Genomic DNA, 19,765 nt, shown 5'->3' with positions numbered 1-19,765 from the left:
TTTCCAGAGATGAAAATTTGCAGAGGGCACCATAAAAATTATTAATTTCCAAAATTTCAGATATAATCTCTTACATACATATTTTACAATGAGTATCCAGCAAACATTAACAAGTTTAAGCAATCCAACTCTTTTTTTAAAGCATGGATTTACAAATATAGTCTTTGTATTATTAATAGGTTCAAACATTTTGCCCAGATAATGCAGTTAAAGACAGAATTACTGTAGTCTGTGATTCTCAGCTGTTCCAGAGTACACTGTTTCGCAGCCTTCTCCAACATCATGTCCAGAAACACATTAAATCGACAACAACCTTGGTACTTGCATAAAAGTACCATGGAAATGGAGAATGTGGAATGACTGTGAATTTTTAATGATGTACTATACATACTATTTAGAAATCCAAGCAACCCAATTAATATTTCAGTGCATGTTGAAATGTCTTCATATTTCATCCATTTTAATTTTTGTGCCCCCAGTCTTTATTTAGGACCTGCAATATGTTGAAAATAGTCAGGAAAAAACTCTGCTCTTTTCTGTTGTAGCCTACATCAGTGAAAATGCTTTAATGTGATAGACAGCTTAGTCATATTGATGACTTCATTACAACTGGTTGCCAAGAATCGCCTCGAGTTGATGCCTCTTGGCAACTGATGTAGGAAAAAGGAAGACATTACCCCAAAAATCACTTGATCTGTTAAGGCAGCTCTCAAGTCTTGCAGCAAGCACTGTCAATTAATCACCAACTTACATCCCAAAGCAATGAAATGCAGACACATGCATAACTTATCACAGGTTAATGCTTAATTAAAGGAAAATACAACACTTAACTATTGGATCCTTTTATTCAGCAAAAAGCATATGCAAATCTTACCAAAAGCACAGTAATTCCAGAAATGAGAGAGATTGTCATAAAATAATGTGCTATGATTACATTCATGCAACAATACAAATCACAAAGCTTTTCCTTCCTAAACAAACTACAGGGCATCCTAACTAGTGCTTAGGCACTTTACCAATGAACTGAGATTTGAGGCCACAACTACGGTTAAAAATTACACTTACATAGGCAATCAATCTTAGTTTAAGCAATAGCTCTTAATCAGCACAACTCCAGATTCAAATCAGAAGGCAGCAAAGAAAGCCACCTCCAAGGATGTGCCACAGGTACAACATGGAGCATCTAACATGCCAACCTGAAACACCAGTTAAGGCTGGTGGACTAAAATGTATTTTATTTTACCTTAATTTATGCCTGCACACTTTGCATGCATTCATGGGATATTTTGTTCTTTTCTATCAGGTAATCTCAGGCTATAAACTATTTGATCCCCACAAACTTATGCATTAACACAACCAAACATACACTCATTTGAAAAGTTTGTCTGACAAAAAAAAAAATCAAATACTTTCATTTTCCCAAACTAAGCCGAACATCAGAAGGTACGAAATATAGATATTCATAGAAAGTTGCTTGGAGAATAAAATAATGATTAAAAGTGCACTATGATGCAGAGACTTGTTCACACTTCAATGAAAAACTCTCACTGCTGTCTGGATCCATACGGTTATCAATGATTAAACAAACAATCCACTTGGGTCAGGTTCAGTGCAGCAAATAACTAAGGCTCATTTTCAAAAGTTAATGAATGATGGGAAGTAACTAAGGAACTATGAAGTGTAGCCAAACAGCTGTTTACCCTCATTTGGCCTGTAATTTTACCAGAACAAAATGACAATATGTTCTGTACAAGATAGATTCTTTTGCAGAAACTTGGAAGTTTAGGGTTTTGATTGGCAAGACCAATTTCAAAAATTTGTTACTGATATTTAAACTGTGCCAACATGATAATTAGGTGCTACTGGGATCACACAGGCTACCTTATTTCAAGGTCTGAAACAAATCATTGAGACAGTTTTGGAGTTTCTTACTTCAAATAAATCACTGTCATTATAAGCAAGAAAAATTCAAGAGAAAGAAGTTACACTATGTATTAGAGAGGACTTAATGATTTTGGAATACTTATGGACGAGGACAACAAAAAGGCCAATAGAAATAGGAAGGTAATTAAGGCAATTTGTGGATCATTTCGCTGACAGTACTATACATGCGATACATTTTGACTAGATGGTAATAAACAAAAATATCCACACTTGCAAGCCATACACATTAAACAGCCAGTGCTGGGCAGTTCTAAGCAAGCAATTATGTTGGACAGCAGTATTATAAAATACACACTGAATTCTATATCCCTTTCCTGCAGGCTCAAGCAGTACCAAAATGCACTTATATTATACATTAATCTTCAAATTTCCAAAATATGATGACTTTTCTGTCAAGCATTAACAAGAGATAATTGTGCTAAACCACATATACACATCAACTCCAAATACTTAACAGACCATTGGTGCCAGAAATGCAGTATTTACCACTACAGCACATATTTCCAACATATTTACATGTGATACAACCTTAGTGAAAGTATTCTTGCAACTCAAAACTTCTAAAGGGTTCAATAAGTTTTAACAAAAAAAAAGGAATTGCTTCCAAATTCATGGTTAGTCTTCATGAACTTCATTTCTATTGTCCTGACTGGTATGGCAGCAAATGTTTTTTTTTGTAAAAAAAAACCTGTAGTTAGCATGTGACGGAAATGCAATGATGGATTTGTTTTGGATATATCCTTACAAATATGTACAAAGTAAGTACAGGCACTTAAAACGTCTTTGGTTGGAATAAACCAACTTTGCAGGACACACTGCATTCAAAGCGTCAATGCCCTTTCTCTTGGGCTTAATGTGCAAATGCTTCTACCTGTCCACATCCAAAAATGAAGCAGGTTTATGCTTCTGATAGTGCAACCTGGAAAAAGAAAGAAAAAATCATGTGCAACCATAGAAACAAATAAGCTGGAAAACTAGAGTACTAGAAATCTGTCACCAGGTCTGCATCATTATCTTTCATCCTTAATCACTACTTAATACTCTAAAGCAGACTTGGAACCAAAACAGTTAGAAAATCAGGATTATGCTCCTGTCTACACACATTCCTAGTTATGAAATGTGAAGCTCACAATTGGGCAACCAAAGTCTAGTAAGGTACAAATAGTAATATATCAATATCATTTTCAGTAGGTTAACATTTCAGCTTGCGTTTTAATTACTGTAAAACCTGGGTTTCTAATGTTTGCTGTTTAAGCGAATTTGAAAAGGAACTGGGGTCATCATGCTGAGGATGGGTTGGTATACAAATAGATGCAGTGAGATAGATACAAAAATTCTCTAGTGAGACTATGAGAAAGGGCAAGCAAATGATAGGGCAAAACCAGCCTGTGGGATGAGTTGAATTGTAACTGATTTGGGGGGGGGGAGGGTAGGAAGGGAAACATAAAGGGTGGTGAAAACAGGACTGAAGGTGATATATTTCAATGCACACAGTATGCAGAATAAGGTAAATGATCTTGTTGCACAGTTAGCGATTGCCAGGTATCTCACTGTGAACATCACTGAGTCTGTGAACATCACAATGACTGTGAACATCACAAGATTGCAGATGGGAGCTTAACATCCAACAACACATGGCATATCAAAAGTACTGGCAGGTAGACAGAGGGTTGGCTCTGTTGGTTAAAAAAAATGAAATCAAATCCTTAGAAAGAATTGACATAGGGTCAGAAATTGTAGGATCGCTATGGATAGTGTGAAAAAACTGCAATGGTAAAAAGACCCTGATAAATGTTATATATAGGCCTCCAAACAGTAGCCAAGATATGGGGTACAAATACCAGGAGATAGAAAAGGCGTGCAAAAAGGACAATGTTACAATAGTTATGGAGGATTTCAATATTCAAGTAGATTGGGAAAATCAGGTTGGTGCTGGATCCCATGAGAGGGAATTTGTACAATGTCTACAAGATGGCTTTCCAGTGAAGCTTGTGGATAAGCTCACTAGGAAAAAGGCAATTCTGGATTGGGTGTTGTAGTATAATGAAGCAGATTTGTTTGGGGAGCTTAATGCGAAGAAACCCTTAGGAGGCAGTGATCATAATATGATAGAATTCACCCTACAATTTGAAAGAGAGAAGCTAAGGTCAGAAGTATCAGCACTGCAGTAGAATAAAGAGAATTACAGAAGCATAAGAGAAGAGCTGGCCAAAGTTAATTGGAAGGGGATACTAACAAGGATGGCAGCAGAACAGATACATTCCATAGATGAAGTATTCTAAAGTGCGGATGATGCAACCATGGCTGACAAGTCAAAAACAGCATAAAAGCAAAAAGAAATGGTGTAAAGTACAGAATTGTGAAGCTTTTAGAAACTATCAGGAGGCAACTAAAAAAGCCATAAGGAGAGAAAAGATTAAATAAGGTAGCTAACTAATAAAATGAAAGAGAAAGTTTCTCATATGTACGGTACTGAGCAAAAGTCTTAGGCATCCTAGCTTTTTATATAAATTCTCTTTTAGATGTTTATTTTCTCTTCTGCATTAATGTGTCAGCAGAAAAGAGCAAATTTTACATTTCCAAATATTCATTTTCCAAGAAAACTTAAATGTTAGAGAAAATTTTATATTTTGTTAAAGTAAGCAACATTAATAGATCACTTTTCAAATAATAAAAACAACTTGATTACTTTGTAGTATAGATCCCAGTGCATGATTAAACTAATAATCAATAACGAGTTGAATGAACTAATTAACTGAAACAGAACCAGGTGTAGAAGGAATCAAACTGGGCGAAAGAATCAAACTAAAAGGGGAAGGTGTGGCCAATGTGAGTTTAATTTTCAAACCATCATTTCTTACCCATGAGAAGAGTGAGCATAACAACAAGACACAGGATGGTCATCCCTGCATCAGCAAGGTCTCTCCCGAGCAGAATTTTTGCAATGCACAGATGTTTCAAGATGTGCTGTCCAAGTTTAAAGAAGTTTTGAAGACCAGAAACATAGTGGTCAATCACAGAAACTGAGTGCAGCAGACAAGAGACACATCAAACCAACATCCCTTCTAAATCAAAAGACCAGCACTGCTATCTGTTGAGCTCAGAGAAACTACTGGTACCCAAGCACACCCCTCTACAGTCCAAAGAAATCTTGTCAGAAGTGGTCTTCATGGAAGAGTTGCTGCCAAAAGGCTATTCCTCCAAAATGGAAGCAAAGCCAAGAGACTCACCTATGCACAAAAACACAAGGACTGGGGTGCTGAACAACACCAGTAACTGCTCTGGACTGATGAGTTAAAATTTGATTTTGTCCTAAACAAGAGACAGTTTGTCCTCAGAAGAAGTGGAGAGTGCTACATGAATGAGTATCTGCAGCCAACAGTGAAATATGGTGGAGATTCCCTGCCAATTAGGGGCTGCATTTCTGAAAATGTAGTTGGTGATCTTGTCAGAATTAATGGAACCCTCAATGCTGAGAAGTACAAGCGGATTCTCATTCATCATGTAATACCATCAGGGAGGCGTCTGATCAGTCCCAATTTCATTCTGCAACATGACAATGACCCCAAACACATGGCCTAGGTCATAAAGAACCATCTTCAGCGAAAAGAACAAGTTCTGCAACAGACAGCTGTATGGAATTACCTGGAGACAGAAGCAAGCAAGACAGCCAAAGTCTGCCAAAGAACTGTGGCAATTTCTTCAAGGAATACTTGGAACAACCTACAGCCAAATTTCTTATAAAACTGCACGACAGTGTACCTAAAACAACTGATGCAGTTTTAAAAGCAAAAGGGTGGTCAAACCAAATATTGATTTGATTTTTTTTACAGTTTACTTTTTATAGTAAATTATATTTAACATTTCATTTGATCATTTTGAAAGCCTCTTCACTTTACAGATTTTTAAAAAACCTGTGCCCAAGACTTTTGCACATTACCGTACTTTATAAAGAGTAAGAGAGACAAAAGTGGATATCAGACCACTGGAAAATGACACTGGAGAGGTAGTCATGTGGGATAAAGAAAAGGCAGATGAACTTAAGTATTTTACATCAGTCTTCACTGAGAAAAGCACTATCAGTATGCCAGCAATTCGAGTATGTCAGGGTTCAGAAGTGATTGTAGTTGCTATTACTAAGGAAAGGTCTGAAGGTAGATAAGTCACCTGGACCAGATGGACTACATCCCAGGGTTCTGAAAAAGGAAGAAGAGATTGCAGATGCATTAGTAATCATCTTTCAAGATTCACTAAATTCTGGCAAGGTTCCAGAAAATTGGAATATTGTAAATCCTACCCTACTCTTTAAGGGAGGGAGGCAGAAGGGAAACTATAGGTCAGTTAGCCTGACCTCAGTGGTTGGAAAGATATTGAATCCATTACTAAGGACGAGTTTTTGGGGGTACTTAGAAGAAGATGTTAAAATAGACCAAAGTCAGCATGGTTTTCTTAAGGGGAAATCTTGTCTAACAACCTATAAGAATTATTTGTGGAAATAATGAGCAGGTTAGACAAAGGAGAGTCAGTGGACATTGCATACTAGGATTTTCAGAAAGCTTATGACAAGGTGTCACATGTGAGGCTACAACACAAGAGCTCCCATGGTAAAAACAGAAAAAAAAAACACTGATCCATTTTGTTCATTTTTTTGTGCAGGAGGATAGTTTTGGGGTTTGATGTGCCCGTTCAATTTTTTTTTTGTTGGGAGGTAAGATTTGGGGGTTGCTGCCTTTCTTTTCTTTTCTTGTTTCAAGGCTATCCAAAGATTGAATAATTTCAGAGTCGTATACTTTCATAATAAATGAACCTTTGAACTTTATATTACAGGAAAGATACTTGCATGAACAGAAGCTTGGAAGGGAATAAAGGGGGCCTTTTCTGGTTGGCTGCAGGTGACTAGTGTTCTGCAGGAGTCAGTACGGGGATCATTTCTTTTCACATTATATAATCGACGATTTGGATGATGGAATTGATGACATTGTGACCAAGATGTGGACGATATGATCACAGGTAGAGGGTCATGTAGTGTTGAGGAAGCAGGGGGTCTGCAAAAGGATTTAGATTGGGAGAATGGGCAAAAAAGTGGCAGGTAGAATATAGTGTAGGGAGTACGGTCAGGCACTTTGGTAGAAAGAATAAAGGCATAGACTATTTACTAATACCAGACAGAATTCAAAAATCATGAGGTGCAAAAGGGATTTGGAAGTCCTCAAGCAGGATTTGCTAAAGAGTAACCTGCAAGTTGAGTTGGTAGTATAGAAGGCAAATGCAATGTTAGCATTTATTCTGAGAGGACTAGAATATAAAAGCAAGAATGTAAAGCTGTAGCTTTATTGGGCACAGATCAAACCACACTTGGAGTATTGTAAGGAATTTTAGCCCTTATTTAAGAAAAAAAATGTGCTGATGTTGGAGAGGATCCAGAGGAGGCTCATGAGAACGATTTTGAGAATGAAAGGATTAACACAAGAGGAGCATTTGATGGCATGGTTCTGGGACTGTACTCACTGGAGTTTAGAAGAATAAGGGGAGGAGGTCTCATTGAAACCTATAGAATATTGAAAGGCTTAGAGTGGATGTGGAGAGGATATTTCCTATAGCGGGTGAGTCTAGGACCAGAAGGTACAGCCTCAGAATAAAGCAATGTGCATTTAAAACCGTGGAATTCATTGCCACAGATGGCTGTGGAGGCCAAGTCATCAGATATGTTTGAAGCAGAGGTTGATACAGTCTTGATTAACTAGGGCATCAAAGGTTATGGAGAGAAGGCAGGAAAATGGGGGTCAGAGGAATAATAACTCAGCAATGAAAGAATGGTGGAGGAGACTCAATGGGCCAAATGGCCCACTTCTACTCATCTTATGCATATTGAGCAGATAATCCATTTATATAAACAGTATTTTGTAATTAGATAATCTAAATATAAACTCAAGTTAATACATCTGCAGCTTAATACTTGAAGCAGAGATACTTAATTTTATGTTGTAAACTAAATTCCAGTATGTAGTGATGATTCAGGTAAATGCTACAATATATCATTTTAAATTAGGAAAATGAGAATAACTTAATACTCACAATTGTGTACTGTGTTATTGCCTGTATTTAATTGGCATCACGATCAGAGTACAATTTTTCTTTAAATCATGTCGAGTCACAGAAAAAGAAGGAGTTACCTTTTCTGGACAGAATTCGCTATTGTTTTGCCGCACTTTCCCTGGTCGTCCTTTGATGACCGCATAGCAGAATATTGTAATTACCATTACAAAGAGAAAGTAACTGGTATGCATCAAATGCAAGTTAATGAGTGAACGGTCATCCTGCAAGTAAAATAAGCTAATATTTAAAGATCAAAAGTTATAATTAAGATAATTTTAAATTTCATGTCTTAAAATCTTTCTTAAATGTATACAATTTTGTATGGTTGGATATTCCAGTTCACACTTAACTGTTTTCACAACAGAAAAGCACTGAATGATATGACAGGAGGAATCTGACTATCCTGTCAGAGCTGCTATTGGAAACTACCAGCCAATCCAAGTCTCCTCATCTTATCCAATATTTCTGCAATTTTATCCTTCAATTATTCAATTCCCTTGGAATCCCCTTGCCTCACCCATTCAAACAATTTATGATCACATTACCCTCGCCTTTTCTGATTTCATTTCATAAGAACTCTGAATTTTAACACCTCCTCCAGCAAATTTCCCTCAACTTGCCTTATGTAGAAGAATACAAGTTTCTTCAATCTCACCACAGAACTGACACCCAAACCCTGACTGCAGAGAATTTTTTCTGTGTACCCTCAATGTCATTTGGCTTAGTATTGTACAGTTTTGCAGCAAGTCACATTTTAAAACGCTGCACAAACTTTAAATCAATATCCTGAGGAAAATATTCAGTCAAAAGTGGATTGGTTATTTGGTGGAGTGCATTAATTTACGGTAATTACCTCAACCCAGCACGAGAATAATATGGCTCTCTGCGCAACCCAAAAGGGGTTAACTTTCATTCTTAATACAGTTCTTTTAAACCTCCTTAGTATCCTCTCCAAAATCTGTTTCATTTTTGAAGTGCAGTGTTCATTATTTCATCTTTTAATAAAAAGTTACTACAAATTCTTCATTATTCTATTTTATGCCTCTAAAGCCAAGAATTCCATGTGCCTTAATTTAAGGACATCCTTCTCAACTTTTTCTGCCACCTATTAAAGTTACTATTTGCTCATGAAATACAGGTTGAAACTTTCTGGTCTGGCATTCTATGGTCCAGCAACTCTTGTGGTCTACTTCTGAATTTGAAATACACTAATTATATCTAAGATCCAAAACCGACCTTGATCTGTATTCATCTCTGGTTAATTAACCTATGAAGGCTACTTTTGTAACCTTTGCCAACAGTGTTTCCACAGTAAGGATACGTTGGATTACTGACATTCTCAGAATCCTCTTTACCCAGGGTAAGGAGAACAGTTTTCCTGCTCGGAGGGAGATTTGTGGGTCAGATGTGTTTTGGACCCACACCAGTCAGATTAGAATTTCAGAAGATATTTATAAACAATTTTAGAATCCCTTTACTAATCAGTCACCAACGTGCATTTATGATCTTACATTGCTTTTACCTTTCCTAAGAATTTTTAGATTTAGAAAAAGAGGCATGGATAAAGAAAACTTTAAACTACTACAAAAATTCAGGAGTATGTATGGAGCTGTTCCATTTTACCGCTGAAGATTGACAAACTCCAAACAGAACTGAAATCAGAGGCTTTAGAAGTACAAACATTGAAGTTGTGCCATGCCAAGTGAAAGTGTGCAAAATGGCACAGCTAGGCCTCAAGAGAATTTTATTTATTTAGCACAGAACTGGCCCTTACAGCCCAATGAGCTGCACAGCCCAGCAACCTAAGGATTTAACCTAATCAAGGATAAGTTACAATGACCAATTAACCTATTAACTGGTACATCTTTGGACTGAGAGAAGAAACTGAAGTACCCAGAGGAAACTTATGGAAGAAAATACAAACTCCTCACAGTCTGTGCCAGAATTGATCTCTGAATTCTGAAACACCCCAAGTTGTAATACTGTCGTGCTAACCACTACACTACTGTAGTGCCCAATGGTAATTGACATCAATATCCAATACTGAAAGACCAGATATAATTTAGTTGGTATTCTTGGAACTTTTACTCTCAGATTAATTCTGTGATTACTTGTTAGTAGGGTATATTCCCTAGAATTTTATTGTGCATAGGTATAAGCAATTGATGCCACTGAGATCCAACAGCAGCATTATCAAAACAATAGATATCACATAAAGTACTAATACCCATGTCAGCAAGGGCAAATAAGATTGGAATAGCTAACGAGATCTGATGAGGGCAAGAGTTCAGTGCAAGTTTATCCTCCATTTGAAAAAAATCACATTCACTCTACTCATTAGTCCTGGCCCATCATGACAAAACCGCAATTAACTAAAAACAGTTATATTAGGGTAAATATATTTTTGTAACGTACACAATGAAAGGCAAATTTAAAATACAGTGCACAATTTCATGTAACATTAATGATAGTTGAGACATAGTCAGCCTGAAGAGAAAAATAACAAAACAAAGTTGACATTCTTTTTATGTATAGATATTACTTACATCTGGAACAATGACTGTTAGTTTAGGATTGAGTGCATGATAGACTTTCCCAATTGCTCCTTTATAACACCAAAATGGATTGTATTCCTGCGAGTATTTGCTATTTGCATCTCTAGCTGTAGTGAAGATTTTATACCAGATGGTGGCATTGCTATAGGTCTCAGGAATGCAATGTGGTGGTTGGCTGTAAAACATAATTTTCTCTTTACTTCATTGTTCAATTTACTTTGAAAGACAGCCCCATTTCCCATGAATTTTCCTTGTCTTTCCTGACAACATAAGAGGATACATGAGGAAATCTGCAGATGCTGGAAATTCAAGCAACACACACAAAATGCTGGTGCAACGCAGCAGGCCAGGCAGCATCTATAAGGAGAAGCACTGTCGACATTTCGGGCCGAGACCCTTCGTCAGGACTAACTGAAAGGAAAGATAGTAAGAGATTTGAAAGTAGGAGGGGGAAATGCGAAATGATAGAAGGCCAGAGGGGGTGGGGTGAGGCTGAGAGCCAGAAAGGTGATAGGCAAAAGGTATACAGAGCTGGAGAAGCAAAGGATCATGGGACGGTCAGCCTAGGGAGAAAGAAAGGGGGAGGGGAGCACCAGAGGGAGATGGAGAACAGGCAGAGTGATGGGCAGAGAGAAAAAAGGGGGGGGGGGGGGGAAACTAAATATATCAGGGATGGGGTAAGAAGGGGAGGAGGGGCATTAACAGAAGTTAGAGAAGTCAATGTTCACTTGTTAAGTTTATACTAGTTTGCCCAGAAGTCCCATTGGTCCATTCTTTCCCTTTAACATATTCCTTCAAAACCACCAAATTTGCTGCCACCGTTCACATCTACAGCATCTATTTAAGATGCATATCATTTAGAGCAAACCAAATCACACAGGGGAAACCTAGGCAGTCACAGGTAAAATGTGCAACTCCATATTGAGAGGTCAGATTTGAACCCAGGTCACTGGAGCCACGTGCTACCTTCACTGTGCCACCCTGTATGGTCTCACTCATTATGCTTTTAGAACTCTTGCTAAAAAGTTTCTAATTATTCATCCATTTAAATTTAACTGTTACCTGACTCTAATAATCCACCCTAACATATTAACCTGACCTATGGCTGAGTTTATTACGAACTTTTAATTCTCAAATATAACCCTTCTCCTTCCTGTTGCTGCCCAACTGAAACAGTTATCTACATTTTCAAGATTTTAAGATTACTTGAAAATCAAGGAGCCTTCAAGCTCTAATTTCTATTGTGTAAACATACTTGACCTACTGTACTTTGACCATGTTAACTTACACCAATTTCCCTACATCTACCTACAATCATTCATCACTGCTAACCTACATTTACAACTGAACCATCAATAGATCAAAATAAAATCCTCATTCTAGTCTAGTGATCTACTTTCTAACCATTTTGATTATAGCCAAGAAACCTGGAGTCCTTCAATTCAGGCTTCATTCACATCTTACCATTGTTCACAGCAATCAAGACTTACATTTGGAATTTAATCCCAAAAATTTTCTGCCTTGCTCTTTAAATGTTGACCTTCCCCCCCCTCCCCAAGGTTCTAACTGTCCTACGTAGTGGTTCAGTATCAGATTTGTAAAATGCATTCAACATGTGCATTAAGATGCTTAGCCAAGTTCAATGCTCTACACATCAGACTGTTAATAATTACTACGAAAATATTTTCCTTAAAAGAGAAACAAGAGGCAACCTGGGATTTACTCAGTTTACAAATGTTCAGTTGATGAATTTTCATTATTTTCTCTTTCCACAGGATTACACTGCACCAAAATTCTCAAAATACACAGCAGTCTTTGATTTACAAAACTGTTTATGGAAATGATTTCCAGGAACACATCCTATTTGTACATCAAGGAATGTATCTGAAAATCAGAAAGTCATGCAAATTACCAGCTGAGGAAGACATATTATGAAAATTTTTGTTTAATAGCTGATAATTTTTTCAAATAAAGAAACTTTTACAATAAAATCATTTCAAACAACTTTTAGGAAAAAAAATATAGCTCAGTTATAAGCATTGCAAAATGCCTCAAAATATAACTCAAGAATGCACAAATTTGGATTAACATTATCAGCATATTGTATCATACAAATTGTATAGACCATTTAATAGACTTGAGATTTTGCTTTATCTAATTTATTGGACATATTTATTGTGTCAAAATTTCATGAAACAAAATATTTGGAGAGAACTGAACTAATTACAACATAATTAATCCAGGGATCTCCTATATTTTAAGTACAGAGAGTTGCTTTAATAACTATACCAGTCCACATCAAGGGATCAGAAACAGAAAAGGTGAGCAGTTTCAAGTTCCTAGTTGTCAACCATCTCCCAAGATATATCTACTGGGCCCAACATATTGATACAATTACAAAGAAGGCACGACGGCAGCTGTATTTCACTAGGAGCTTGAGGAAAATTGGTATGTCATCAAATACACTTGCAAATTGGTATGTCACGATGTATACCACGGACAGTTTTCTAACTGGTTGCATCACTGAAGGGGCCAGTTCACATCAGAAAAGGCAGCAGGAAGTTGCAAACTCAGCTAGCTGAGCCAGACTCCCCAGCACCCAGGACACCTTCAAAAGCAGATGCCGCAAAAAGGTGGCATCCGTCATTAAGGACCCCCATCACCCAGGACATGGCGTCTTCTCATTGCTACCCTAAAAGGAGTTGATACAGGAGCCAGATGACATACGTTCAGGAACAGCTTCTTCCCCATCACCAGATTTCTGAATAGACAATGAATCCATGAACACTACCTCATTACTTTTTTCCTCCTTATGCACTATTTATGTCAGCAATATTAAACCTGATTCTGAATCTTGACAGCTGCTTTAAGACTTGTCAACTCCGCTATAGCTTGGGAGACTGCTAAATCCAAAAATTAAGGCTTTTCAATGCAGAAATTTGAATTTCCTCAAAGAAAACCATGGACTATCAGAAAACGACAAAGAGCATCACAATCACAATTTAAACTTGGACAAACTGAATGCTTATCCCCTTCAAGTGAATCGTCAAGTATGGATAAACTTAGCAATAAAGACTATATTAACTGCCACTGCAAGTTTTCTCAAAAGTTCATAATCCACACATATGTAATTTTTCACAGGAGTATTCAAGATACTTCACATTTCAAAACAATACACATAGAACATAATTTCTATTATGTTACCATTGACCCACCAGAGAATAATACTCACACTGTGACAGGAAAAACATTAGTTGCAGCAGTGATGGTCATACATGTAGTATAAACCATCTGCTCACAGTGGTTGTGGAGTACACATTCATCTAAATTCCAGGAAGTCGGTAGTGTGAATGTGATATTCATTTCTTCATGTGCTTCTCGTCCTACAAAATAACCACAGCACATTTTGTTTTAAATTACTCAAAGGCCTGCCATGTACCAGTTGTTTTCCCCAAGTGAAAATGCACTGAAGTCAAAAGTGCAAAACTATTATGACTTCAATTAAAATAAAGTATGATAGGAGACATTTAATACTTGTAAATATTAAAGATATTTGTTCCTTTTATGGGGTACAAGAATGGGAATAAAACTGCCTAACGTAGGTTAGTTAAGTGTACTTGAAGAGTCTAACAAGGTATACCATAAAGAATGCAATTAATGCTCAATGTTTACAAACTTGATAGAAAGAAAACCTGTAATTGCAAAGCAATACAAGACCCTTGACACACCTTTAAAAACCTGCTTAGATGACATTGTACCCGTGATGTTGTTGCAATTAAGTTTTCCATTAAAACAAAAGTGATTAAAAAACATCACTGCCAAAAAATATTTTAAAAATTAAAATTTCAGGGATTTACTCTAATTTTTGTCGATCCATTCATTTCACTCAACTCCATTTGAGAAGGCCAAAAGTAATGAGATGAACCTTGGGACTTGTACATAAAACTAACAAACTGAAAGCAATTTTGTCAACCAGAGAACCAGGGTCTCCAGTCAATCATTGGCAATCCCCTATAACATACCAGATCTTAAAGAAACTTGAGCAGAATAGATGTTGAGATATTTCCACTAGTGGGAGACACATAGCTACAAAATAAAGGACAAATCATTTAAAGCTGAGGTGCATGACAGCTGTTTCACAAGGTTAGTGAATCTCTGCAATTCTTTGTCCCAAAGGTAGTGAAGACCAGATCATTGGATATAAATTTTAAGGTAGAAATGGGTATATATTGGAAAGGTCAAGGCATTAAGGTTTGTGATAAGGAGTTAAGGCCAACATTGATCAGCTATGATCACACTGAATGGTGGGGCAGGCTTGAGGCCAAGTGGCCTATCCCAGCTCCTACTTGTGTTCACCATGCCTCCCCTTCTCTGCAAGTTAAAGTACTTCTTAGTTTTACAATTCTGCTGAAGGGCCTTTACTTGAAATCTTCTAGCAACAGATGCTACCTTAACCGTAAGTACCATCAGCATTTTCTGTTGATTTACCTGAACATTTATTATCAGTACATGTATCAGTCTGGGAAAGGGCAGCAGATGAGAAAGCAAATAAATCTGCTCTATGGGACAAGAGTGGAACCGCTGAATGTTTTGGAATGCTCTGACAGAAGCATTGCTACACAACTTTACTGTACATAACAATGCGTCTATAGCTATTAGCCAAACAGGCATTTCATTGAATTTATAGCATATATCAAATTTTAAGCAGTAATTTTTTGTATCCCTGTTTCAAAGATTCTGAAAATAAACTACAATTTCAATCCTTAAGCACATTTCAGTAAGTATTTATATCTGCATCGCCAGTAGTAATGTCTTTATTTCCTCAGGAAATACAAAAACTTTTCATTAGATGTTATTTTTCCTGTACAAAAGATCAAAACAATTGAAAACTGTCATGCAAATTCACAGGCTACTCACCTTGGTCTTAGAGGTGGAACTTCTGGGACAGAAATCAATTTTAGAATCAAAAATTAATTTATTTAATAATTAAAATGACAGTAAATAAAATACAGGGCATCAAGTTATTTGTTTGCAGATTTTTGTACATTGAATCATACAAATCAAAAACTAGACCGTAATTAACATAAAAGTAAAAAGTCTATTTGTTCGTTTTTATAGAGGAGGCAGAATTGTAAGTTATTTGCAAATTAATCTAAAAACCTTAAAACACTTCGGCTGCTATAAAAAAAATGACACAATGAATCAAAAAGAATTATCCTACTAATTTTAATCATTTTACCTGTCAGTCCAATTTGATGTCCAAAGATAGTTGCACTAAGATGTGTAATATTCCGTGAGTATCCACCAAAAGGTTTTAAAGGATCCAGTGTGAGCGTTATTGCAACAGAAATATTTATTGGTCCAGGATCATCCAGAAGTTGGGGGGATTGAGTGGAACTTCGCATTTGTCCACTTGTTACTGTGCTCTCTGGGGTGGTGGTTTCATTAATGAGGTGCTTTAATGTTTCATTCTCAGATATGCACAAGTCCAGATCATTAAATTTCAACAAAAAAGTGTTCCAGTCCTAACAAGAAACAAAAACATGCTTATGATTTTGTAATGTTTTCCCTTTCAAAATTAAACTTTAATCTTTACCTTGGCATTAACCAAACGAATTTTGATCTATTTTTATTGACCTGCAGTCACGGTGAAACAATCTGTCATCAGGGACACATCAGGTTCTTCACATCAAGTTCCCAGCACAGGGAAGACAGGATCTCATTCCTGGTTCCCAACAGAGAAGCTCACAGCCTAAATTGACACTTTTTTGATCTATGGAAGCAGGATGTATATACCTATGAGCATTCCGAATGAATATCCAAGAGTGTCATAAAACCTAGCACATTTTTTTTAGTAAATTTTTTAATTGAATTTTCAAGTGGTTACAGAAGGGGAAAAAATTATCAACCCTTCCCCCCTCCCCTTAACCCCTTCCCCCTAACATATCCCTGTAGAAAGAGAAATTAAAAAGAGAAAAAAAAAAGAAAGAAAGAATGCCTGGATATCAGAAGATCCCCACATGCTCCATGGAGTTCATAATAGCTTTAGTATATATATTTATTTCTTTCCCCAAATAACCAATAATTTTATCTTCGGAGCACCTATATATTTAATCCTAACTTTTGTAAATAAGGGCGCCAAATTTTCAGAAATATTTCATATTTATCTCTTAAATTATAAGTAATTTTTTCAAGTGGAATGCAGCTAAAAGCTATACCTATTTTCATTTTCTTAATGTATGTTAAAATTCTTTTTCTTTTCACTGGTCCATTAAGCCCATTAACATTGAAACTTAAAAAATTCAGTAAATTAGTCATTATTTTTAACAGGGTTACTCCAGTCTATAGTAATACCTAACTTTTCAACTTTCATAGCACCTTGAGGAATCTTCTTAAAATTCTCCGTGTTGCTATGTGTCTCCCCCCCCCCCCCCCCCCCGATTGTCCAGGCAAAGAAAGAAAGATTAAAGAAAAATAGATTATAAAGAAAAAAAATAACAAAATACTAATGTTGTGAATTAAAAAAAAACACATTACCCCCCCTCCGTTGTACGGGTCATGGCAATTGCCATGATTACACACGTGAATCCCGTAGCAATCGATCCGAAGTTCCCCCAGCTCCCCCGTAACATAAAAAGGTATATATAAGAGAAGAAAAAATATCACTACTCTCGATTAATATTTCACAAATTTTTACCTTTCTCCCCCTGTATCATATAATTAAGAATATATTTAAATATTCCTCTGTCCTTAAACATCCATCAACTCCATTCACTGTCCCTGTCTTCATCTTTAATCCATTTCACTTTTAAATCTTTGGCTGTGGTTAGCGAATATTTGGGAGTTCTTATGCAAATTCTTCCGCAACTCGCTAATCAGTAAAAGATCTTCTTTTTCCGTCATCCAAAAAAATTATCAGGGTTGCCGGATGGCGCAATATAAATTTATAGCCCTTTTCCCATAAAACTTTTTTCGCTGGGTTAAATTCCTTCTTTCTCTTCAAAAGGTCATAACTTATATCAGGATAGAAAAAAACTGTTTTCCCTTCTATCATCAATGGCCCTTTTCTCTTTCTGGCACGTTGGGCAGCCGCCTTCAGGATCTTTTCTTTATCTTGATATCTTAAGCATTTTATCAAGATTGATCATGGGTTTTGATCAACTTGAGGTCTTGATCTTAAAGCTCTGTGAGCCCTTTCAATTTCAATTAACTGGGTTCCTTCTTCCATTTCCAAAATTTCCGGAATCCATTTTTGAAAAAAATTTATTGGATCCTCTCCCTCTATACCTTCTTTAAGTCCAACAATCTTAATATTATTTCGTCTGCTAAAATTTTCAAGTACATCCACTTTTTCCAACAACCGTTTTCTTTCTGATGTCCAGGCAGAAATATTATCTTCCATTTTATTCACTCTATCAATGGTGTCTCCCGTTGTTTCTTCCAAGTTTTAAATTTTCTTGTCCATTTTGTCCTGTCTTTTCATCATTTTATCAAACAATCTTCATATTTTTAATATCTTTTTAAATTACTTTTAATTCATGCATTATTTGCACCAAAGATTTTTTTATGTCTCCAATATCACCTCTAACCTCTTCCTGTTGCTCTTCTTTGTTTGTCTCTTCATCTTCGTCTGATTTATCCAGAGAATCTGATTCCACCTCATATTCACTTTCACTTTCAGTTCCGATCGTAGCTGGGATTTGTAGTTTGGGTTGCTCGTGTTTGCGCATGCCCCTTCCTTCACGCATACACAATTCCTGTTGCTCTTTTTTTTTTGGAAAAGGTTGATGTTGCCGCAGTTTCCTGTTCTGTATCACCAGAGGTAAAATGCACTTGAGCCCGATGCTCTTTCATGGCAGCCGGCCTTGATTCTTTTCCAACTTGTGTTGTCTTCAAAGTAGTAGTTTTCTTCTGCTTCTGTTTAGGAGACATATCTTAAGACAATCCTGAGTAGTTTATAAGTAATTTTTTAAACGTATTTACTAACTTTTCTTCACTTAAACATTATTTTACTGTTTTTTTACGGGAGAGCTGGATTTCCACGTCTCGATCCTACGTCATCACGTGACGTCCCCCCAAAAACTTAGCACATTGAAGATTATCTGCAGATAACATGCTCATTTAGGAAAGTCCCCTAGGGGTACTTCACATAGACATTACCATACAAAATTAAACAGTGCTTATAGAAATATTATCACAGATTACAGCATGATCACCCACTATGAACCAATCAGCTTTGAGAATGACCAAGATAGCAGAACTGTACTGTAAGTCTGCAGGAGATTACAAAGACAGGGAGGCAGAGAGACCAGAACAAAGGGATTTGAAAACAAAGACAAACTTTCTAAAGGAAAAGATAACACTTCATTGGTTAGTAAAGGCAGGAATGTGCATAACTTAGAAACCTGGTAGCCATTTTTGGATGGCAAAACAAGGGATAACAACAAACACATTAACATCACCAAGTCAAAAGAAGACAGGTAAAATGATACACTAGCATATTAATGGAGACAAAGGCAGAACAGGTTAACATCATGGAGAAAGAGCTCACATTCATCCAACCTCTGATTATTGCCCATGCCCTCCAAACAAGGTAACATCCTGTATCCTCATGAGTGCACAGTTTCCAAAGTATTTTCCCCCATTTGGGACCATTCTGTTTGTAAACTCCACATCTACAACATACAATGCCATGTAGTAGGTTCATGGCATTTCACAGAATCACTGTTTCATGCTATGACTAATTATATACTAATAGCCAACCATTTTCATTCAAAACAAGTCTATTGTCAACTTTACTTTTGTCAAATTTTGACTCAAATAATATTTTGTCTGGTTTGAAAATAGTGGTATGAAAGACAGGGTTCTGTTCTAAAAAAAATTTGCCATAAGCATGACAATTGTTTGTTTTAAAACCTTACTTATAATTACTGCTATTAATTTTGTTTGTTGTCTATAAAATTATAGGCAGATACTAACAAACTAAAAATTATTACACATATTGTTTATGTATATAAATGCAAATTTTGTCAGTTTGAACTTCTTTCCTCTCCATCATCCGCACCCTATAAAATGGATTTTGAAGTAAAATTGCTCTCCAATCTAGTCTTTATGAATTGGTGCTAGAAATCTTGTAAAATAAATCAATCTGACTTTTTTAAAATATACAT

General features: G+C 36.4%; 1 protein-coding gene across 3 annotated transcripts in view; it reads right to left on the bottom strand.

The window, feature by feature from the left end:
- Positions 1 to 826: 826 nt before the first annotated feature.
- tmem248 (transmembrane protein 248) overlaps positions 827 to 19,765 on the bottom strand; it is a 31,134-nt gene continuing 12,195 nt past the window's right edge. The window contains exons 3-8 of one of the 3 annotated variants that reach the window (XM_073053521.1): positions 15,835 to 16,120; positions 13,828 to 13,978; positions 10,587 to 10,770; positions 8,118 to 8,261; positions 6,112 to 6,140; positions 827 to 2,863 (exon numbers count right to left, since the gene is read on the bottom strand). In XM_073053521.1, the coding sequence (XP_072909622.1) occupies positions 6,126 to 6,140; positions 8,118 to 8,261; positions 10,587 to 10,770; positions 13,828 to 13,978; positions 15,835 to 16,120 (780 nt within the window). In that variant the 3' untranslated portion in view covers positions 827 to 2,863; positions 6,112 to 6,125. Of the gene's footprint in view, positions 2,864 to 6,111; positions 6,141 to 8,019; positions 8,262 to 10,586; positions 10,771 to 13,827; positions 13,979 to 15,834; positions 16,121 to 19,765 lie in introns of all 3 variants that reach the window. The other 2 variants (XM_073053519.1, XM_073053520.1) reach the window with 2 other exon arrangements.

This window comes from Hemitrygon akajei, chromosome 8, assembly GCF_048418815.1.
Source record: "Hemitrygon akajei chromosome 8, sHemAka1.3, whole genome shotgun sequence".
Taxonomy (NCBI): Eukaryota; Metazoa; Chordata; class Chondrichthyes; order Myliobatiformes; family Dasyatidae; genus Hemitrygon; species Hemitrygon akajei.
This window is presented reverse-complemented; position numbering and strand designations above follow the sequence as displayed.